The sequence below is a fragment of the Apium graveolens genome, chromosome 5 (assembly GCF_009905375.1).
Source record: "Apium graveolens cultivar Ventura chromosome 5, ASM990537v1, whole genome shotgun sequence".
Lineage (NCBI taxonomy): Eukaryota > Viridiplantae > Streptophyta > Magnoliopsida > Apiales > Apiaceae > Apium > Apium graveolens.
Window position 1 is genome coordinate 124,855,030 of NC_133651.1, and position 24,559 is coordinate 124,879,588.

Here is a 24,559-nt window from a genome sequence, read left to right on the forward strand (position 1 = left end):
CACACAACTAGCAATGAAATCCAATTTCTCCAATTTTTAAATATCCATGTCTTTTATTATTAAGAGAATACCCTAAATTCTAAATATAAACAAGCGATTAAACTTCGACAAATCAAATAAACCATGATCATGATCTAGCACTCTAGCAACCTATAAGACTTAGTGAAATACAAGTGTCTCTAGCATGCAAATCAATCCAATAAGACTCAATCATCACTAAATACGACATCACTACACTAGCATCAATATCGCAAGTCAATCGGGAAAATTATCTAAGGGATCATGTTATAATGCAAATGCATGAAACTACATGAACAAGATATCATAAAACTACCAAAATAAAAAAAACTACATGGCAAAATATGCAAACTATATGAGACTCACACAAACATATTCCTTCAACTACTACCCCCAAACTTAAATTATTCACCATCTTCAGTGAAGGTAATAGTAAGGAATCAGGCATACCTACTCTGAATCAGAATCCTCACCCTCAAGGGGTGGAGTGTCAGGTGTGTCAGGAGGTAGATACACATAATCCTCACCAAAAACTGGCCACTGAATGTCAACTCCGGTGGCTCTAAATGTAGTCCCAAGTGCCTGGGTGAGATCCTGTGCAAAATGACTATGGATGTCGTGCATCGCATCCATCCTCCTCTTAAGACGCTTATACTGCGTCGAACCCAAACCATCTCCCATGTCCGCTCATGCTGCCTCCTGCTGCTGCTGCTGCGATGGTCCTCCTTCATCTCCTAACTGAGATCTCCATGCAGTTCTGCTCGCCTGACCAGCAGCTGGCCTCCCACCAGGTAGGTGGTCAAAAGAGTACCCAAGCCCCTTCATATCGGGCTTGCATCCATCCCATCCCCGGCAGCGGCGCCAAAAACTTGTTAGTCGCTAAACACGCGCTAATAATACACGCAAGTATACGAGTTCGTAAGTAGTATAGAATCTTTTCCAGTTCATTCCCACAAAGACTGTATTGGTTAACTATTTAATTTATGCACCTAAGCAACAATGTATGGTTATTATCCAATGATAAGACTATAACAAGTTGAGATTATTTATAACTAAGAATTATGCTAGCAATTATAACTACGAGAATAAGATTGACTGAATTGATATATATAATAAACATGGGATTCTAACTTCATTAAATACTTCATCCAATAGCCTTATTATTCTTAACCTTAGCATGCAATGGTGATGACACTAATTAGATAACACGAAACTGATACACGCCAACTTTTATTGCATGAGTACCATTCTACCAGACATCCACAAAAAAGATAGAAGCTGAATATGCACCAATTATATTGAGACCCTATATGTCTATAAAATTTAACAACATAACGGTTTAAGCACAAGTTATCTATCTTGATTACATAGGGTAAGTAAGATGGTTAAAATTACCTACGAATCTTGCATAACAAATACATGAACCTATGCTAGCATGGCAAGTTCTAAATCCTTAAATTCACTTCCGCTTCATTAAGAATTAACACAATATCTTATAGTTTGCGACGCTCATAAGACGAATACGCACAACCAATACAAGGATATCATACAATCACCATATACTAAGGCATCAAACAATTTAACTAAAGAAATCCATAAATAAATCCGCTAGAACCCCACGATAACGATTAGCCCATAATCGGACTCATCATCAACGTGGGTTCTGATGAAAACATGATATAACAAATGTAGTCTTTATACAAATAAATAAAACCAAGTACAAACAAGAGTATAGGTTCGGCAAAACAAGAAACAAGCATCCAAGTTACAACTCAAAATAAAGATTCACAAGAATAAACTAGATCGTCTTCGCCTTTGTTGAATTGTGCTAAAGGTCTCTTGCCGTCTTCTCCTTGCGCTCTGGTCCATTTCTGACTTGATATCTATTAAAAACGACCTAATATGAATATATATAATAGACCTCAACAATATGGAAGCCTTCCCTTTTAGAATTGTAGTAGAAACAGGATTCTGAAATTCAGTCTCGGCGCGGGCGCGCGCTATCACAGCGCGGGCGCTGCATTTTTGGAACCTCGGTGCGGCCGCGCTATTACAACGCGGGCGCATCGTCCTTCTAGGAAAAACTCATATTTCTTCTTAAATCTTGCTACTTCGAGCCGGCTTTCCACGAGCTTTTATTCCAACACCACCTGAACACCAAATTAGCACCAAAACAATGTTAATTCACCTAATTACCTGAATAGTGCCTGAAATGCAAAAATACTAGATAACATATTAAAATACATAACAACTTGAGTACAAATATACCAATTCAAAGCTTATTAGAGCATAATAAAGTGTCATAAATGCCACTCAACACATTACCAATTTCCAAAGAGCCATATCCCGTAGTATAACCTTTGCTGTCATCTCCAAAAGTAACTATTGGGCCAGCTTTCTCAACCACCTTTGATAGCAGGGCTCTATGTCCAGTCATATGCCTTGAACATCCACTGTCCAAAATCCACATGATCTTCTTCTTCTTAATTCCCTGAAAACAAAGATGATTAAGCTTTCTTTGGTACCCAAACTAAGTTGGGTCCAGAAGACTTAGAAGTATTTGAATATATAACATTTCACTTAACAAATTGACAGGCTTAACAATTTTTGCTTTATCATTGACTGTTTTCTTTTTACTTTCAGAAGCACCAACAGACTTGCTCTTGGGTTTGGTGATAGGTGACACTTTCCTAGCTTTAAGAGGGCTTACAGTCTTTGATCTACCAGTATTCTTCATAGAATGCTTATCATGATCATGAGATGTATTCTGTGAGTGTGTGGAATCAAGATAAGTGTGCATGAAAGATACTACACATGGCATGCAAATAGATTTATCACACTTAGAAACTTTAGGCATGTTATGCACATAAGTATTATTGACATTGTCTACTTTAACCTTTCTACAAGCATGAGTAAGGTGACTAGGAGTACCACAATTATTACATAAGTTCCTAGGGCCATTAGTTCCTAGGGCCATTAGTTCCTATCCTTCCATTTCTACTTTTATTCTTCCTATTCTTGGAAGTAAAACCTAGTCCGACAAAAGATAAGTCAGAGTCACTCACAACAGACATAGGTTTTTTTGCCCTTTGTCTCCTTTAGAGCTCGAGATTCTCAACAAAAATCTCATGATGAATATAAATATTATCTTCATCAAAGGGCTCAACAGTAGCTTTCTTAAATAGAGGCTTGTAATCTTCCTTAAGAACATGAGGTGTACTAGAGGGATTAACAAATTTCTCTACAGGCTCATTTTCAACTACTCGATTCTTAGAAGCTTTTCTATGTTTGTCGTAGTCTCGGCCTATCCCAACCTTTCCACCTACTACTTGATCAGCTATGAGCTTCTTAGCAAGATTTACAGAATCAATAAAAGCATGCAATTTAGTTTCTAATTATGCATTCTTGTTCTTAAGCTCTTCCTCTGTCTCAAGGTGCTTAGTAATCTTAAGCTCTAAATATTTATGTGTTTGCTTAAGATTCTCAACACTGGCCCTATCTAGAACTAACTTATCATTTTTATCTTTAACTTTCTTAAGTTCTACTTTAAGGTCTTCGACATCAAGCAGAGTACATCTTAGTGTAGTACTAACGTTTTTATACACTTCTTTTACGGCATCATGTTGTTCAATGCATTCCTTTGTATTTCATCGTGCCTTAAGATAGTGATGAGAAACAGCATTTCCATACACTAGGACAGCCTGCCTGAAGGCGACACAGTGTTCATTCTCACACAAGTTATTTGGAGGTAAAGCACGAATAGTTAGAAATTTTACCTGAGATCAAGATTCTGCCATAAATGTAAAATTTCCATATTATTCTTCTTCATTGTCAGTGTCATCCCAGCTCTTCCCCTCAGATTTGTAAGATTTCACCGGATACTTCCTTGAGTTACCTGATAAGCTTTGTTTTTATCCCTTGCTTGTTCGGATTTCCTACATTCAGTGGTAAAGTGCCCAACCTCATCACAATTGTAGCATCTGAACTTGCTTCTATATACCATCTCTGTCTTGTAACCTGATCTAGAAGATGAACTTGACATCTGACCACAGTTGCTGCTTCAAAAACCCCTAAAGCCTTGCTTCCTTCTAAACCTGATGTTACTGAACATCCCAGCTAAGTTGGCTATAGTAGGGTCTTCCATTCCTTGCACCTCCTCAATGGTATAGTAGTCACTCGGATTATCAGAGAGGCTTCCATCATCCATATCAGCTTCAATGAGCGTTTCAGCTTTAGACTTAGGCTTTTCAGCAGTAATGTCAACCTCTTTGATTCCACTGGCTATAAGAGCAGTTGTCTTGAGTAGTTCAGAATTTTTTCTATCAACTGTACCACCACCATAGATGATCTTCCTTTGTTCCTGTTCCATCTCATGTGTCTTCAACTTTCCATACAACTTCTCGAGTGTCATGGTTTCAAAATTAATACGCTCACGAACAGATGAAGCCTTATTCTCCAAGTGGTGAGGTAGGACAAGCATAAACTTCATGTTGACTTCTCTTTGAGGATAATTCTTGCCATGAATACTCAATTCATTTAACAACTTGTTCAGTCTTTCAAAGACCTAAGTTATACTTTCTCCAGACAAGGACTTAAACGCCTCATATTGCGAAGTCAAGATATCCAATTGATTCTGCCTGACATCTTCAGCTCCTTCCATAAGCAATTCTATGGTCTCTCACATGTGTCTGGCACTCTCACAGACTATAATTTGGTGACTCATATCATCATCCATCGAATCCACCAAAATAAGTTGTAGACATTCATCCACAGCTATTAGTTTTTGTCACGAGCACTTCATTCTGCTTCAAGACATGACATCCTCATATTAGGCAACTCCGGCTGATCCTTTATCGGCACATGTCTTCCTTCTCTCAATACCTTCATATACTCTGGATTTGACACCCGAATATATAATAGTATTTTCTTTTTCCATAGGTTGTATCTCGATTTATCGAACTGAGGAACCTTAATACTACTAACCTTTTGAGAACTCATCTTTTCAGATCTAAGAAAAATTCCCAATATACCGTCTCAAAATATGATAACCCATTCAGTCAATAATACCAAACCAGTCAAGTCAAAACCAACAAAACCCAAAATCAGATCTACACACCAGAAGCACTCCCAGACTCCGTACAACCAAAATCAACAACAAAACTTGCTAACCTAACGGATCAGATCTGTATATCGATCAACATCTGATATCAATTGTTAGGTCCAAAAGGCACATGCAGAGGGGGTGAATGTATATTTTTCGTTTTCTAAAATTAATTGTTGCGGATAATCAAACTATGTAAATGAAATAAATACACACAAATATTTCTGGGTAAATATGCTTTTATTCAAAGTATAAATACCCGGAGGTTTGCTTACAATTTCAAATACAAAAATCCGAAACAATAAATATGAAAAGAACCAAATATAAAGGCTATCAATCTAGGATTCATTTTATCACTCTAAAAATTAAAAGCTCCTATCAAATGATATTGAATACAATCAAGGAAGCTTTAAATAATGAGTGTTATAGGTTTATAAGGCTTTAAATGGTGTGAATCAAATTGGACATGACCTCTCCTTGTCAAATCAAGCTTTCAAAAAGTGTTGAGATTATCTTGTAAGAGCTCCGCACTGTTGTAAAAATGGAGAGATATTTAAATTCAATCTACATCTTTTGATTATATAGAGTAGTATATTAGAGAGAGAAGATGACTTCGTAGCTGCACCAGGACCAAGTAAGTTAAATGTACAGCTCACAAATAATTTACTAATGACCTCTTTAATACTTCACTTGAATTTTACTTGCGACCAAGATAGTAGCTTTCCACTTGAGTTAATTTTTTTACTCCCTTACTTGCGACACCTTGGAGATCAATTTTCTTGGACATTTTTCTAACTTGCGACCTTGTACAGCTTTACTTGCGACTCCCTATTTCCTGTACAACACTTAGTTTCTTTCTTTGTTCAAATTTAGTTGCGACTTGAAGCTAGGAAGGGAATACATGCCTTAGAAAATTTTGGAGCATATAAGTTACTGGCGCCTGCTATTTGATTTCAACACCACTTGCATTTTCTTTTTCTTCTTTCGTTTCGAACCAGCCCCGCAACCAAGGAGAGTGATGTACACGCGGTAAATCAACCAAACAACAAGGAGAGTGCATGCCACGCTCCATTCTTGCACACTAGATTAAACCAGGAAAAGACCTGCCAATTCTTTTATTTAATTTACATCTTGGTTTCTTTTGTTTATCAAACTGTGAATCGTGGTTTCTTTTCTTTTGTACAAAGAAGGTGGTCCCGCGGTGCATCAATTAAACAAAGAAGCTAGCTGCCAATTCATTATTCTTTTGCAATATGTTCGACTGATTTCTTCAATTTGATAAATCAACTGCATGCATGCATGTGTTTAGTCTGAGAGAAAAAAACAGATGTTGATTTTTAAATTAAATAATTAAATGAATTTAATTTTATTTATTTATTTAAAATAAAAAAAATAAACCTAATTTATTAATTCAAAATTAATTATTGATGTAAAATTAAATAAATAAATAAATTGATTTTCATTTATTCATTTAATAAAAAATCTGTTATTGAATAAATAAATCCTGTAAATTCTCAGGCTGTAGTCATCTGTATCTTCATGCCTATTAATTTTCTAATTTCTGGGTTTTCGTACTTTAAATTTTTTTTCAATCCTCTTGAGTACAAAAACCACGTAACAGTATTTCCAAAAATAATACTCCGTCTCCTTTCATGGATCACGGGTGTCTAGTGTAAGGGTCTGGTTCACAGACGACTATTTCCGCTCTCAGGCCTTCGTATTATACCCGTACAAACCACTGTTAAGTCTTCTACCAAATATAACCCACTTCACTAGGAATCCTTGAGGTCTTCACACTGATTCTGATAACTGTTTTGAATGACTCCAACCTTATTATTCTGATGCCTGAACATGTTAATGAACTTCATATGGATCATTGTTGACGTCTTCTTCACTGCGGCTAACAAAACCATAGTGTATATGCCCAATAAAAAATCTGTACTGATTCTAGTGGAATATAGATTATTTCAAAGTCCTTATTCTATGTTGAGTTATCCGAACCAGTATTGTTGTGTTATACATATAGCTTCAATCTTGCTCAACAATTTTAAAAAATCTCTATACTTTGTAGACTTTCCAATCTAGTGAATAGATCATTTCTTGAATGATAATCTTGAATCTTAAACTTGTCTGCATTCTGTATTTGAGAAGTATGTCGAGATCTCCAGTTTGTTCTATAGAGAAGTGACATCTCCATAAGTATAATGACTTATCAAGATCTCTGAGTTCTCTATATGTATTCTTGACTTATCGAGATCTCTGAATCTTTGCATTATCGAGATCTTTGAGTTCTCTATATGTATACTTGACTTGTCGAGGTCTCTAAATCTTTGCATGTGAAATGACTTGTCGATATGTCTGAGATCTCTACATGTAGAAATGACTTATCGATATCTCTGAGATCTTTATATACACAATTTGACTTGTCGATATCTCTGAGATCTCTATATGAGAAATTGACTTGTCGATATCTCCAATTCTTCACATCTTCATTTGACTTGTCGATATACCTGAGTTCTCTATATATAGAATTGGCTTGTCGATATCTCCAGTTCTCTACATCTTCATTTGACTTGCCGATATCTTTGAGACATTTCTATAAGCCATTTGAACTTCTCGATAAGTCATTGTGGACGTCTCGAATGATTTCTCGATATAGCTTGATCTGTGACTTGTAAATACCTTGCCTTAGAACATTTTTCCTAGAACAATTTTATTAAATTCCAAGCTTCTAAAATTTTCTATGAGGCATGATCATGACTTAATCTTCTTCCAGAGTTTATTCCTTAGGTTGAATATGTTCACAAAATCCTCCAGTCTAATATTTTAACCTTTTTACAGTCTCAATAAATATAATATATAATACAAAATTGATTATCAAACAAATAAATCTTAGGATTGTCAATGTGACTTAGTCTTATTATTATACAAGCATATCTTACACAACATTCTATTACTTGAGAGAACTACATAAGGCTTTTTTCGGCCAAATATGAATTTTTTTTTTCTCTCGGTCTTCGAGCACAAACAAACTCGGTGGTCGTAATAAATTTTCAGAGCACCCGAAAAAGCTTCTCTCAAGGCATATTAAAGACACCAGCTCTTGTCCACAAACTGAAAGGATCATGATAAATCGGATTAGAGCCGAGCTAAAAAAATTCATGGCGTGGACAACAAAGAACTTATTCAAGTTCGACAATGCTGACTTCTGCAAGACCTCTTCGAATTGCAGGTCCTTTATTTATAGTTCTTGAATTAACCGATCCGAGATTAGGTGTAACTACCCCACAAGTTCACCTGCCCCGAAAATGTAACAGAAATTGGACATACACAACAACACTTTGGTCAAACTCGCTACGAAGCGATATACAAGAAATATATGCTCATCTACAAATCTTAGTGTTGGCATCACGTTTTTAACGAAGTTTGGTTCTAACGCATACCGTACATGCTAACATAGGAAAATTCTCAATGAAATATTTCTACTTTTGACTTTTTCAAGTAGTTCTCTTTTTATTCCTAATTTATTAGTTGTACCCTCGCACTTTAAGTTTCACATATACTATGACATTTCGTTTAACCAAACGTTAGATAAATAATATAAATTTAAATAAATATTTAAACATCAAATTTTCACATTATCAACAACCATAATTTTTATCACAAGTACAAACATCATTATCAAAATTATTTGAACAAAATATAGTTTAAAATTTGGGAAAGTATTTGAATATAATTTCTTCAAATTTCATTGTTCTTTAAACTTTTCCTATAAATGGCATTATTTGTTTAACTTCTACGTGTGATATTCTTATATTTTAATTTAAAGCTTGACCAACGGTATAATATGTGAAAGCTTAAAATACAATAATATCAGTCAAGTTAGAAATACAAAATAACACCACTTAAAAAATAAAACACAGGACATATTGACTATTGACAATTTTCCAATTATATATTGTATTGGGTATCATTTTCGATAGTTCAAAGAATGACCAATTTTTTTAGAATAAACAAATGTCCGAGTTGGTTGATTGACGCATATCATGATTAATTTGGGAAAGAGTTAGTACAACATATCAACCTTATAACTTCGCGCAACTTCCTGAAATTAAATATAAAACCTTGAAGTGATAAATTCTTAGAGTATGAGTCTCAACTGGATGAGTTAATTGGGCGGATGACTAATTTTAAACATAGTTATTTAAAATGCCATAATTATAATATATTAAAATTTCTAATTAAATACGTTGATTGTGTAGAACTGGGCCTGGAGGGTTAAGATCTCACGACTGACAGCACGCAGCAGCTGTTTTACATATCTCAGTGGGTTGAAAAAACAGCCTCTCGTGCTCCAAAATCTTTCAAAACTTGCCTATGTCCCCTAAATCTTTTATAACTTCTCAATGTCCTGCGTCACTTCACATGATTTAAAAGTTTGAAAAAATTATTCAAAAGTTCAAGATTGATTTTGAATGAACTATATCTAAAACGTAAAAACATTAGTTACATTAGACAAGGTTGCTCCAGTAAGCTTTTGTATTTGACAGCCCCGTAACTCGGAACTGCAAGCATCACTTTAACGGAGTCCTTCCGATCAGCCACCGGCAAAAACAGGCAGTAACGATCAGTACATACGGGTCCCACTTGAACCGGACGACCCATTCCAAAATCAACCCGGTCTATTCCTATCTTTGACCACTCGGACAATATGAGCACACCTACTGAGTCAGGACAAGCCCCAGTGTGACTCACCAAGTCTACCACCTCTCTTACGTACTTGTTCCCAACTTTGTTCTTGGCTTGCTTCACCAACTTAGTTGCATAGGCTAATCCCTTCTTGGTTATATCCTTGACGGTTGTTTGTGCGCATCCTAACACGATGGCGTTACCGTAAAATCCTGTTGGTAAACTCGGTTCGACTCGTTTACGAATATTGATGCTAAACAAGAGTTTTATAATTTGGTTAGGTGGTAGGTTTAGTGAATTAGCCCAAGCTTTCCATATATGAGCTGATAAAACTTCAAACGAGGTGTACGATGACTGGCCTTGTTGACCCGTTATTTTTGCGAGCTTTTTTAACTCATTTAACGATTTTCTATCAAATGTGACTGACGTGGGAGTGAGGTTTTCATGTACAAAACGCGACTCAAACATACATTGATCACTTACTCGGTTAAACTCGGGATGAGTCACCGAGTCTACACAACTTGCATGTGATTGTGAAGTGCTATCTAGTAGATGTCTTTGCCAAACGGGCTTCCCTTTGAAATCACCGAGTCTAGCTAACTCAGCAAACAAGTTGAGAAACTCGGCACTTCCAACACCGTCACATAAACAATGACTAAACCCTACCCCGAGCGCAACAGCTCCATCCGCTAGCCACGTCAGTTGCATTACCAACGGTGGGGCCCCTTTCAAAACATCCGTTACACATAACGATAAAAACTTCCTCCTCTCCGTGACAAAACAGGGCCCGCTCTCAAAATCGGACAACTGACTCCCCGAAACTACAGCCTCTACAAAAATTGCGCCCTGGGCTCGACAATCTACCTCGAGCCCAGAGCCGTCAGGACGAGCTTGTACTCGTCCTGTTAACGGATAATAAGGTACCAGAGCTCTGCTCAACGCTCGCTTTAAAGCATCCGTAGTTGCTGACCTGTCGCAACCAGGGACAGGGTTGTAAAGTAACAAGTATTCGATAGTGAATCTAAGAAAAAGTTGAGAATCTAAAGATGAAAGCTGAAGAATGTGAGTTGGAGTAGTGTGTGAAGGGGTAATCAAGCTCATTTCTTTCACTTGAACAGAGATGGCCATTTTTGTATGTTGTGTCTTTGTTGTGAAACAAAATGTACGCAACAGGGTATTACAGTTGAGGAAGAAAATGAAGTTTTATTTTTATACATGATTGGGAAGTGGTAGGGTACATTTTTATTCGTTTTTTAGGGAATTGTATAATTGATAGATGTCTCAAAAGTCATGATTGAGATTTCATTTTGGTGTTTAAAATTTACATTTCAATCAATCAACTCTTACATGTAACAATATTTTCAGGCAAATGTTACTTATTCAGAATAACCTTTTTCAAGCAAAAGAAAGAGTGATAATACAAAAATTGCCCATACATTCGTAATTAACACCTTTTGAAAATTAAAAAGATTCAAATTATTCTATTATAAAACAAAATAATTGCTCTTGAAATGACTTCTTCCTATCTTTTATACATTACTTGCGTGAACCGTGACAATTCATAAAAAATTGTATCCCCTTTCTTTCTCTCCTTTTCTATGTGAGAGCGTGAGTTCTCTCCTTTTTCTTTATCAGAAGAAAGTGTGAGAGGTCTGTGAATTCAATCATGGACAATCTTGACGTCTTGATGACTGATTTAGATATATCAAATGAGGAAAATGAAGAACTTGTGTTCGATGAGGAGGTTGAAGAGGAAAGTAACATATTTGAATTATGTTTGGTGGGAAGGTTTTTGACTGAGAAAAATCTGAATGTTCGTGCTATGAAATCCAAATTAACAGATCTATAGAGGCCAGTAATGGGAATTTCTATCAAAGCTTTGAAATCAGGGGTGTTCTTATTCCAGTTTTATCATAAAGATGATCTGAAATGGATGCTCTCTAATGGCCCATGGTCGTTTGATGGGGCGATGTTAATCGTTAATAAGATCAAGGCAGGGGAGGACCCTGTTAATGTGTCGTTGAATGAAATGGAGATATGGATTCAGATATATAATCTCCCCATGGCTTATATGACTGAATCGATTGGTAAACAGCTGGGCAATTTCTTCGGGAAATTTACATCCTATGATTCAAGCAATGACTCAAGCATCTGGCATGAATATATGCGTGTTCGCATTTCTTTGGATGTTAGATGCCCGTTGAAGAGGAAGAAGAAGATAAGCTGGAAAAATAAATCAGAGATTATGGTTACTTGCAAGTATGAAAAGTTGGCAGACTTTTGCTTTCTGTGTGGTTTACTCACACACACTGAGCGATTCTGTAAGAAGAAGTTCGAAGGTGGTTCAAAACAGATCATAAGGGAGTGGGGGAGTTGGTTACGTGCTCCGGCGAGAAGGGGTGGAAACCAGAAGTGTAGCAATTGGCTCAGGGATGACAGGGAGGATAGATGGGGCGAGAAATCCGGGGGTGAAAGCAATCAGGCAATTCAAATTCCGGGTTATCAGCAAAACAAAGTTGTGCATCGTGAAAATAGGGAGGGGTTAGTTAGTAAAGCGCTAAATCATGGAAAATTTGAAAAGTATGACATATAATATGATGGTGGGAAATGTAAATCCGAATATGGTAATTGGGCTTGGAGAATCTGAATTAGATGGGCTTGAAATAGAGGAAAGGAAAAGAAAACGGATTGGCCCAGTTGGAAATAAAGAGAATATCCAAGAGGTAGTAATGTATCAACAGGATCCTACACTTTCGACAGTTGATTGTCCAGGAACTTCAAACATGTTATTGGCTCAGCTTGCTCAGCAAGCGAGCCATTCGCCATGAATACATTAAGTTTGAACTGTCGAGGGCTCGGGAAACCTCGGACAGTTCGAGCTTTAAACGATCTTGTTCGAGATCGTAGACCCAATGTGTTATTTTTAATGGAAACAATTTCAGATAAAAAAAGGATTGAGGAGTTAAGTGTGAAGTTTGGTTTTTCTAATTGTTTTTCAGTCGATCGAGTAGGAAGAAGTGGAGGTTTGGCTGTTTTCTGGATAGTAGAGTGGAATGTAGAATCTTTGATTATTCTCAGAATCATATAGACATCATGTTTAAGGAGAATGGCTCAGAAGCTTGGAGACTCTCGTGCTTTTACGGTTTTCCTGATCGTAGTCGCAGAAGGGAATCGTGGAATCTTATTCGTAGGCTATCCAAATTGTCTAGTGTTCCTTGGTATAACGACTCGTGTATTTTTATTTTTATTTTATACTTGGAGGTGTAATAAAAGTTTAAGTAAATAAATAAAAGTTGTGTATTGATTTTGGCAGCGGTTACTGATTGTTATTCAATTATTTATGATTTTTTGATATGTGGGATTGGAATTATGTGATTTATTGGTTAGTTATATGATTTTATTTCGCTTGTAAAAGTGATTTTATTATAATTTTAATTCCATAAATTTTTGGGTTGTCTTTAAAATTGGTTTTCTAATTTTATAATTTCAATAATTATTTTTAGGACTTTATAAAAATTTAGAAATCAATATTTTGTTAATTATTCATGTTTAAATGATTTTCTGAGTGTGTTAAATGCTAAAATCCATATTTAATTATGGGAATCTTTAAAAATTATGAAACTTATATTTTATTAAGTTCGTATTATTCTGAGAATTTTAAAATTATTTTGGAAATTTTCGGAAATCGTTTTACCCGCGTGTAGTTTCGTTATTTGTTAAAAAACGGGTACAAAGTGCACCTTAAAAAGTGCTTAAAATTTTCAAAATTTATGTCTTTGTAAACTTCCGGATATATATGACATTTTGATATTATTTTCGTAATTTTCGGAAATTGTTTTGCGTACACCTCAAACCGTTAATTTCAAATTTTGGGGCAAATTCGACTTTTAAATCCTCGTATCTATCTCTAATGGCAACGTGTCAGTTTTTATTAATCAGAGGGACGCGTGTCCCTTTCCTTTATGCAACACCTGTTAGCAGTTAAAATAAAAAAAAAGGGAAAACCCCCACCCCCTCTCTCGGTTTAACTCTCTTGCTCTATCTTGTTCAATCGAATTTATCTCTGTTCTCCCTTCTTTCTTTCGTTTCTCTCTCTCCGTGTTGCTTCGTTTTCTTTCCCGGTAATTGCTGTTGCCTCCTGCTTCTTCTGTGTTGTTGTTGTTTCCCTTCCTTTGTGCCGCCGTTGCTGCGGCTTCCGGTATGGTGGCGGTGGTGTGAGCTGTGTTCGGTTATATATATATGTATATGTGTGTGTGAGTATGTGAATGTCTGTGTGTGTAATTGTGTGTGTAATTGTGTTGTGTGTTGTGGCGGCCGTGAGGCCGTGTGTGTGACGGTGATGGCTGTGCAGTTGTGTGCGGCTGTGTTTAGTGTTGTTGGGCTTGGTTCTGTTGGATTGATTTTGGGCCTTTTTCTGTTGGGCCGAGATTATGTAGTTGGGCTTGATTATTACAAATTTGATTTTTATTTCTTTTCTGCAAGAAATTAATTGATTATTATTCGTGAAATAAAAACTTTCATTGCGGGAAATAATATTAATCGGTATAATTTATTTGGGAACCCGTATTATATCGGGCGCCAATAAATTGTGCCGCCGTTGACGATGAACTTCGGTGAGTCAACGGTGGACGGTGATGACGATGTTCTGAGTCCTAAATTTTATAAATAAATAAAATGATTTTTCGTAAAATATTTTCGGACTTAAATAATTAATTGTGATTGGTGTTGGGATGTAAGTTGTATAAAAGGATGAAGTAATATTGTGAATTGTGTGATCGATGACGTCGATTATAATCGACGGGTAGTTTTATAAATAAATAAGATGCTGTCAAAATTTCCTAAAAATATATATTCGAAAATGTACATAATTATATTTTACATATTACCCTTAACAATTTTTCCGACTACGTGACTATGTGATTCCGGGTTTATGTGTATAATAATGATACGAGTCGGGTTATCGGATTGAGTTGTTAGAATTTGAGGATATCAAGCATGTCGGTGTAACTGATTAGGGTATTCTGTATTTGTAGATTCCGAGCGAGTTTTCTCAGGATTAAAGTCAGCGTGAAAGCTACTTAGGGTTTTGTAAAGCGTTGCAAGGCAAGTACCCCTTACCATTCTTTTATGGTTCAATATATGTGAATAACTAAATGTTTTACTCTCGTAATGGAACAGAAATATTTTAAATTACGTATCCCCTGTATTTGAAAATGTTGTTTAAAATTATGTTTTGAGGAAAAGTAACTTCTGAAAACACCTATCTCTAAATGTGATCTAAATGAAAAGAGGATTTGAATAATATACTGTGACAGAATGGATTTTTGGATAGAGATGGGTAAAAGTGAATTTTGAAAACTGGATTAAAACAATCAGATATGGGATACGTTGGGGCCAGAGTAGGCCTATTGAGTTGGCGTAAGAGGCTAATTTGGTTGCGCGCACTGTATAACCGATTAGTCTAGCAGGTCAGAGACCTAGCTAGTCTCTGAGTTCCGGAACAGCTAACTGAAATGGCAGTTGGAGCCATGAATAAGATGGCAATTGGAGCCGTCTAGTGTTGATAGCCTGATCAGCTGTCTTCACATATCCATTACGTATCTGATTTGGATTTTGTGATTCCCGTAAGAGTACGGGTAGTTGATACAGTGATTTTATAAGAGTGACTAGTATGCTAAAATTGGACTCTGGTGTTTTTACAGCACACTGCTACGTTGTTTTAATAAAGCATGCTAGTTAGCGATATCCAGTTTTTCTCTAAATTTTATTGTATAATGTTGATATCATGATTACAGTTCTGTTCCTATTATTGTTGCATTACTGATTTTTCTTGTTATTCATATTTTGGTACTGCTGAGCGATTATGCTCACCCTTGCCAACTTATGTATATTTCGCAGATGCCTAGAAGATCAGTCAGACCGACCTATGTTCCCGCCCCTACTGGACCCGGCTCCTCTGAGGTAGTTTGTATCAGGCCATGAAGTCTGAGGAGTTGCTGAATAAAGTTAGTGTGTCTTAGATGTGGAATAAAGAGTCTGTAATAGTGAGAACCTGAATTATACTTGAACCTGGATCGGATCTTGGTTCGGGGTCGAGTTAGTATATTTTAATAATAATTCCGTTGTTTATAATTTTAGTAATTGTGTTTAGTAACGTTAACTCCTGACCCCGGGGTTGAGGCCGTCACAGTTGGTATCAGAGCTACAGGTTCAAGTCCCTGATTCAGGTTAGGGATTATGTTAAGTTGGTGATAACATGAGTCTTTAAGTGTGAGTCAGCAACTCATATAGAGGAGCAAACCTTTAGAGTCAGTCGAGGGTTCCGACGGCGTTACCCTGGCATCTATTAAATGTTTTGATAGAATTGCCTTGACCTAGTTGTGTCTTACCTGTATATTTATTATGTTGGAAGTGGCCTATTACGATTTTGAGTTCTCCATCTCGGGAGAATCCTTCTGATTCGGATAGCTCAGATTCGGAGAAACCCCTTGATGTTGTTACCGAGGAGACCCCTATGCCTCCTCCCCCAGTTTCTTCTTTTGTGCCTCGAGACATCCCTGGATCTGGTCCTCGTCCCCGTTGGGTACGTAGGTCTGTATCTGCTGTCAGGGATTTTCCTCCTGGCTGCGGTCCCAGTTCTTCCATGATGAGACCTCCGGTACCTCCTGTGGCCCCTAGTGGTACTTCTTCACCGATCCCTTATCATGTCCATAGGGCGGTGAATACTTCTTTTATCAGAGATCAGAGTCCAGAGTTTGCTGCCCAGTTGGATCAGGTACCTATTGCACCATTTCAGGGTATTTCTGCCCCTTCCCCTGAGGTGCGAGCCCGTGTGAGAGCATTGACCCAGATGGCTGTAGAGAGGGCTAGATCTGTTGACCGTTTCATTAGTTCAGAGTTCAGAGCTGTGCAGTATCAGGACCTAGTGAACTGGCTAGTGTTTGAGCTAGGTTCCATTGGTGGCAGTGGTAGTGGCTTGACAGAGCTGCTATAGAGGGATGCAGAGCTCAGAGTGACTTCTAGGAGTTCTGTGGTTGTTTTCCTTATATATGTATATTATGTTGTGATAGTTTGTAGTAGGTGAGGCTGTTATAACAGTCAATTTTGGTGTGTATTCGGATGGTTCTTTTTAGTTGGATTTTCAGTTGTACTAGTGGATTCTGTTGGTTATTGTATTCCAGCTGCTTTATCGTATTGTTCAGTTTATATATATATATATATATATTGTGCGTTGCTATTATTGTTGTTATTATTATTGTTGTTTCTGTTGCTGGTATTTTTGGATCATAATCATTCACTCAGGACGGATCCAATTTTAATGAGGGATGAGAATATTATCTTAGTGGCAACGCTCTCCTGATTGCATAAACATAAAGTGCTGGAGCAATCCATTTTCTTATATATGACTGTTATGTTTCAGGAGATGCCACTAAAGAGAAAGTCTCAGCCCAATAACGGGTCTGCTGGGGATCCTTCCGTGAGTGACATGTTGAATTTGTTGCGTCAGCAGTCTGTACAGCTGGCCCAGCAGCAACAACAATTCCAGCAGCAACAACAACAATTGCAACAACAACAACAACAACAGCAACAACAGCTCATACAACAACAACAACAGCAAATCCAACAGCAGCAACTACAAATCCAGCAGCAGCATGAGATAAGAGGGGCAAACCAGAATGTTAGTTTTAAATCTTTTCAAGCAGTGAAGCTCTAGACTTTAAGGGAGAGGTAGATCCTGTTGCTGCCAGGATATGGTTAAAAGAGATGGAAAAGGTGTTTGCGCTCACCAAGGTGAGTGAGAATTTAAAGACTGATTACGCGAGTTATTTTCTAAGGAATGATTCGAACTATTGGTGGGAATCTATGCGAGCCCAAGAAGGAGAAGGTCCAGTACCATGGACCAGATTTACAGAGTTGTTTTTGGAGAAATACTTTCCAGATTGTCACCATAGTTAAATGAAAGTGGAATTTTTGGAATTGAAACAAGGGGATAAAAGTGTCACGGAATATGAAGCAAAGTTTACGGAGTTGGCTCGTATAGCACCAGAATATGTGAGTTCAGAAGCTCAACGAGCGAAGCTGTTTCAGCAAGGGTTGAAGCCAGAAATAAGGAGTGGAGTTGTAGCCTTACAACTCAAGACATATACTTCGGTAGTTCAGGCTGCCCTAGTGATAGAAAGTGATCAGAAATTAGCGACAAAAGAGCAGGGTGAGAAGAAAAGAAAATTTGAAAGTGGACCTGTTAGATCAAAATCAGGAATAGCGAGTCGAAAGTTTCAGCGTTGGTTTGGAAGGAATAAGAATAAAAGGTTCAAGAGGCAGGATGTTCCTCAGGCGAAGCCCGGTACAACATCAGTTAACTCTGCCCCGACGAGGATGAGTAAGCCAGTGGTTGATTGTAAGACGTGTGGGAAGAAGCACAGTGGACAGTGCCGAGAAAATGTTAATTATTTTAAGTGTGGACAGAAAGGTCACTATTCTAAAGAGTGTAAGTCCGAGATTCAAGGAGTTACCCGTTTTAGTTGCGGAAAAGTGGGACACATAGCTAGGAATTGCAAGTCAGTGACTCAAGGTAATGTTGGAAGGAGTGTGTCCTACGGACCAGCAACCAGTACTGCGAGAGCTAGGACTTTTAAGATGACCCAGAAGTCTCCAGTTCATGACTCTGATGTGGTTGCAGGTACGCTTATTCTTAATTCTGTACCTGTTAACGTTTTGTTTGATTCGGGAGCGTCCAAATCTTTTATATCTGTGAATTGTGTGAATAAAATGCAATTGATGTTAGAAGACTTAGACGAACTTCTAACTATAGAAGTGGCTAATAAAAATAAAGTACCTGTAAAGCAATTTTGTCCTAGTTGTTCCCTAGAGATTTTGGGGTATATGTTCCCTGTTGACTTAATACCCTTCGAGTTGGGAGACTTTGATGTTATTTTAGGTATGGATTGTTTGTCTCGATATAGGGAAAATATTGATTGTAAGAAAAAGAGAGTTGTTCTGTACACCTCAGATAATAGAAGGGTTAGTTACCAAGGCCAGAGGCAAGATATGAAGTTTCTCTCAGTGATGCAAGCAAGAAGATTGCTGAGACAAGGATGTGAAACGTACTTGGCTCATGTAGTGGATACGAAGAAAGAGACCTCTATTTTGGAGGACATCCCTATAGTAAGAGAATTCCCTGACATTTTTCCAGAAGAATTACCAGGATTGCCACCTGATCGTGAGATAGAGTTTTCCATTGACTTGATACCTGGAGCTGAACCAGTTTCTAAGGCTCCATACAGAATGGCCCCGATGGAAATGAAAGAATTGGCTAAGCAACTTCAGGAGTTATTGGATAAAGGAGTTATTCGACCCAGTGTTTCCCCGTGGGGTGCTCCAGTGTTAATTGTGAAGAAAAGGATGGAAGTATGAGACTGTGTATTGATTACAGAGAGCTGAACAAGTTGACGATAAAGAATAAATATCCTTTGCCGTGAATCGATGATTTGTTTGATCAGCTTAAGGGAGCATGTTATTTTTCAAAGATTGACTTAAGGTCTGGCTACCACCAATTGAAGATAAAGCCTGAGGATATCCCCAAGACTGCATTTCGAACAAGGTATGGCCATTACGAGTTTCTAGTAATGTCGTTTGGATTGACGAATGTGCCAGCGGCTTTCATGGATTTGATGAATAGGGTATACAAGGAGTATCTGGATAAGTTTATTATTGTATTTATTGATGACATTCTCATATATTCGAAGAATCCAGAAGATCACGCGGTGCATCTGCAGATTGCCCTTCAAAAGTTAAGAGAAAAACAATTGTATGCTAAGTTTTCTAAGTGTGAGTTTTGGCTGACAGAAGTACAGTTCCTTGGTCACGTAATAAGTAAAGAAGGTATCAAAGTAGACCCGATAAAGATTGAAGCAGTATCAAAATGGGAGCAACCGAAAACACCAACGGAAATAAGAAGTTTTCATGGATTAGCAGGATATTATCGAAGGTTTGTGAAAGATTTCTCGAAGATTGCATCTCCACTAACCAAGTTGACCAGGAAGAATGAGAAGTTCGTTTGGACGGAAAAGTGTGAAGAGAGTTTTCAGGAGTTAAAACGAAGACTAGTGACGGCTCCAGCGTTAGCATTGCCAGATGAGACGGAAAACTTTATAATTTATAGTGATGCTTCTCTGAAAGGATTGGGATGTGTGTTAATGCAGCATGACAAAGTGATTGCGTATGCCTCCAGATAACTAAAGCCTCACGAGCAGAAATATCCAGTTCATGACCTTGAGTTGGCGGCTATAGTATTTGCTTTAAAGTTATGGTGTCACTACTTGTATGGCAAGAAATGCGACATTTATACAGACCATAAGAGCCTGAAGTACATATTCACACAGAAAGATCTGAACATGAGGCAGAGAAGGTGGTTGGAGTTGATTAAGGACTATGATTGTTCGATTAATTATCACCCAGGTAAAGCCAATGTAGTGGCTGATGCCTTAAGTAGGAAGGAAAGGCTGAATATGGTTAAGATTACTGAGGAATTGGCACGAGACTTGGAAAGAATGGAAATTGAAGTTCGAGGATCTAACGGAAGTCAAGAGCAACTATATGAAATTACTTTCCAGCCGGCCTTGATGGAAAAGATTAGAAGATGTCAAGAAGGAATTATGGAACAAGAGTTGGATACTTTGACAGGAGAAGAGTTGTGTACTCAAAAAGATAGTCAAGGTTTGTATAGATTTTCGTCTAGAGTTTGGATTCCTAATGTAACAAAGTTGAAGAACGAAGTATTACAGGAAGAACATAACTCTAGGTTTTCTATCCACCCTGGTAGCACCAAGATGTACCAGGATTTGAAGAGAAATTTTTGGTGGCCAGGAATTAAGAAGGATATTGTCAATTGGGTAAGTAAGTGTCACATGTGTCAGATGGTGAAAGCAGAGCATCAACGGCCGAGTGGATTGTTACAACCTTTGGAGATTCCCCAGTGGAAATGGGAAGAAATTGCTATAGATTTTGTAGTGGGATTGCCAAAGACGAGAGCGAATCATGATGTTATTTGGGTAATCATTGATAGATTAACTAAGTCGGCGCATTTTCTTCCGATTAATGAAAGGTATTCATTGGAAAGGTTAGTTAAGTTATACTTGGATGAGATAGTTACCAAACATGGAGTTCCTGTTTCTATAGTGTCGGATCGAGACCCTAGATTTAATTCCAGGTTTTGGACTAAATTTCAAGAATGTCTAGGAACGAAATTGAATATGAGCACCGCTTATCATCCTCAGACGGATGTCCAAAGTGAGAGGACGATTCAGACCATAGAGGATATGTTGAGAGTCTGTGTTCTAGATTTTAAAGGTAATTGGGATGAGCACTTACCTTTGATTGAGTTCTCGTACAATAACAGCTACCATGCCAGTATTGGGATGCCACCTTATGAAGCTTTGTATGGATGAAAGTGTAGATCACCATTGTACTGGGATGAGGTAGGAGAAAAGAAAGTGTTAGGCCCTGAGTTGGTTCAGCAAACTAGAGATGCCATAGTGTTGATTCGGAAAAGGTTGGAAGCAGCTCAAGATAGACAAAGAAAATACGCGGATTTGCATAGGAAAGACATGGACTTTGAGATAGGAGCTTTGGTGTTACTAAAAGTATCGCCTTGGAAAGGGTTAGTACGATTTGGTCAGAAGGGTAAACTTAGCCCTAGATTCATAGGACCCTTTGTGGTTTTGAAGAAAGTGGGAAAGGTCGCTTATGAGATAGCGTTACCACCGCAGTGGCAACACATTCATAATGTGTTTCACATGTCTATGTTGAAGCCCTATGTCCCTAATTCGAACCAAGTCATAGAATACGAACCGATTGAGTTTCAACCAGATTTGTCTTATGTGGAACAACCGGTCCAAATTTTAGACCGTAAAGAACGAGTCCTTAGGAATAAATCGATTCCTATAGTAAAAGTTTTGTGGAGAAATCCTCGAGTAGAAGAGTCTACTTGGGAATTGGAGTCAGACATGCTTGATAAATATCCTCATTTGTTTAGTTGAATTAGATTCTGGGGACAGAATCTTTTTAAGGGGGAAAGAATATAACGACTCGTGTATTTTTATTTTTATTTTATACTTGGAGGTGTAATAAAAGTTTAAGTAAATAAATAAAAGTTGTGTATTGATTTTGGCAGCGGTTACTGATTGTTATTCAATTATTTATGATTTGTTGATATGTGGGATTGGAATTATGTGATTTATTGGTGAGTTATATGATTTTATTTCGCTTGTAAAAGTGATTTCATTGTAATTTTAATTCCATAAATTTTTGGGTTGTCTTTAAAATTGGTTTTCTAATTTTATAATTTCAATAATTATTTTTAGGACTTTATAAAAATTTAGAAATCAATATTTTGTTAATTATTCATGTTTAAATGACTGAGTGTGTTAAATGCTAAAATCTATATTTAATTATGGGAATCTTTAAAAATTATGAAACTTATATTTTATTAAGTTCGTATTATTCTGAGAATTTTAAAATTATTTTGGAAATTTTCGGAAATCGTTTTATCCGCGTGTTGTTTCGTTATTTGATAAAAAGTGGGTACAAAGTGCACCTTAAAAAGTGCTTAAAAATTTCAAAATTTATGTCTTTGTAAACTTCGGGATATTTATGACATTTTGATATTATTTTCGTAATTTTCGGAAATTGTTTTGTGTGCACCTCAGACCGTTAATTTCAAATTTTGGGGCAAATTCGACTTTTAAATCCTCGTATCTATCTCTAATGGCAACATGTCAGTTTTTATTAATCAGAGGGACGCGTGTCCCTTTCCTTTATGCAACACCTGTTAGCAGTTAAAACAAAAAAAGGGAAAACCCCCACCCTCCCTCTCGGTTTACTCTCTTGCTCTATCTTGTTCACTCGAATCTATCTATGTTCTCCCTTCTTTCTTTCGTTTCTCTCTCTCCATGTTGCTTCTTTTTCTTTCCCGGTAATTGTTGTTGCTTCCTGCTTCTTCTTTTTTATTGTTGTTTCCCTCCCTTTGTGTCGCCGTTGCTGCCGGCTTCCGGTATGGTGGCGGTGGTGTGAGCTGTGTTCGGTTATATATATATGTTTATGTGTGTGTGACTATGTGCATGTCTGTGTGTGTAATTGTGTGTGTGTGTAATTGTGTTATGTGTTATGGCGGCCGTGAGGCCGTGCGTGCGATGGTGATGGTTGTGCAGTTGTGTGCGGCTGTGTTTAGTGTTGTTGGGCTTGGTTCTGTTGGATTGATTTTGGGCCTTTTTCTGTTGGGCCGAGATTATGTAGTTGGGCTTGATTATTATAAATTTGATTTTTATTTCTTTTCTTCAAGAAATTAATTGATTATTATTCGTGAAATAAAAACTTTCATTGCGGGAAATAATATTAATCGGTATAATTTATTCGGGAACTCGTATTATATCGGGCGCCAATAAATTGTGTCGCCGTTGACGATGAACTTCGGTGAGTCAACGGTGGACGGTGATGACGATGTTCTGAGTCCTAAATTTTATAAATAAATAAAATGATTTTTTCGTAATATATTTTCGGACTTAAATAATTAATTGTGATTGGTGTTGGGATGTAAGTTGTATAAAAGGATGAAGTAATATTGTGAATTATGTGATCGATGACGTCAATTGTAATCGACGGGTAGTTTTATAAATAAATAAGATGCTGTCAAAATTTCCTAAAAATATATATTCGAAAATGTACATAATTATATTTTACATATTACCCTTAACAATATTTCCGACTACGTGACTATGTGATTACGGGTTTATGTGTATAATAATGATACGAGTCGGGTTATCGGATTGAGTTGTTAGAATTTGAGGATATCAAGCATGTCGGTGTAACTGATTAGGGTATTCTGTATTTGTAGATTCCGAGCGAGTTTTCTCAGGATTAAAGTCAGCGTGAAAGCTACTTAGGGTTTTGTAAAGCGTTGCAAGGCAAGTACCCCTGACCATTCTTTTATGGTTCAGTATATGTGAATAACTAAATGTTTTACTGTAATAACCCCAAAATTTTCAACTTTTATAACCCTTGTGAATAGTGTTTTAGCTGAATGAAGAAACTTTTCATGCCACACTATGTAGGGGTTCTGTTATGGATATTCTGGGATATTATTAGTACTCTATGAAGTATATAAGTGTATGTAAAGATCGTCAGAATCCAATTCCGAACACTTTGGTTTTTCCCGGAAATCCACAAGATACGGAGAGAATTGAGTATAAGGTAACAGGATAAAAAGGATTTAAATTAAAGGATTATAATAGAGGATCATAAAAAGGAATATAATGTATTGAGAAAGGTTAAGGGAACCTAAGTAATAAGATCCCGGGTATGATCCTTCAAACGATAAACGAGAACGAAAGTTAAGCAAACCGTATAACAGATCAGCGGTCATTAGGCAAACGATTAGGAAGTTAATCAAATGGATTAGGGGGAATGATGTCATCCAACCAATAGAAAGAGGACAAGGAAGGGAGGATGATATCATGAGGATGACATAAGCATGACATGGGAAGGAAGGAGGTGTGGTAGCTTTGTAACCACACAATTTCAAGGGCAAGAAAGTAATTGACTAAATCAAATACAAAACAAGTCAACCAAGCCAAGTAAAAATCATTCTCATCAAAAATCAAAAGCAACCAAGGCATGAGCTCTTCATTTGCTCTCGGCTTTTAGCATTTTTAAAGGCATAGAATTTCAAAACTCAAGATCCAAGCCTCCTAAATT

The 24,559-nt window shown here is 37.1% G+C and overlaps 1 protein-coding gene across 1 annotated transcript; it reads right to left on the minus strand.

The window, feature by feature from the left end:
- Positions 1 to 9,543: 9,543 nt before the first annotated feature.
- LOC141661440 (alcohol acyltransferase 9) lies at positions 9,544 to 10,969 on the minus strand. Its single transcript, XM_074468448.1, has one exon. It carries the CDS (start codon positions 10,934 to 10,936, stop codon positions 9,626 to 9,628), a length of 1,311 nt encoding a protein of 436 aa, XP_074324549.1. The 5' UTR covers positions 10,937 to 10,969; the 3' UTR covers positions 9,544 to 9,625.
- Positions 10,970 to 24,559: the final 13,590 nt, after the last annotated feature.

Excerpts from the sequence above, each read along its gene's own strand:
- LOC141661440 (XM_074468448.1), bottom strand. The coding sequence starts at position 10,936 with ATGGCCATCTCTGTTCAAGTGAAAGAAATGAGCTTGATTACCCCTTCA.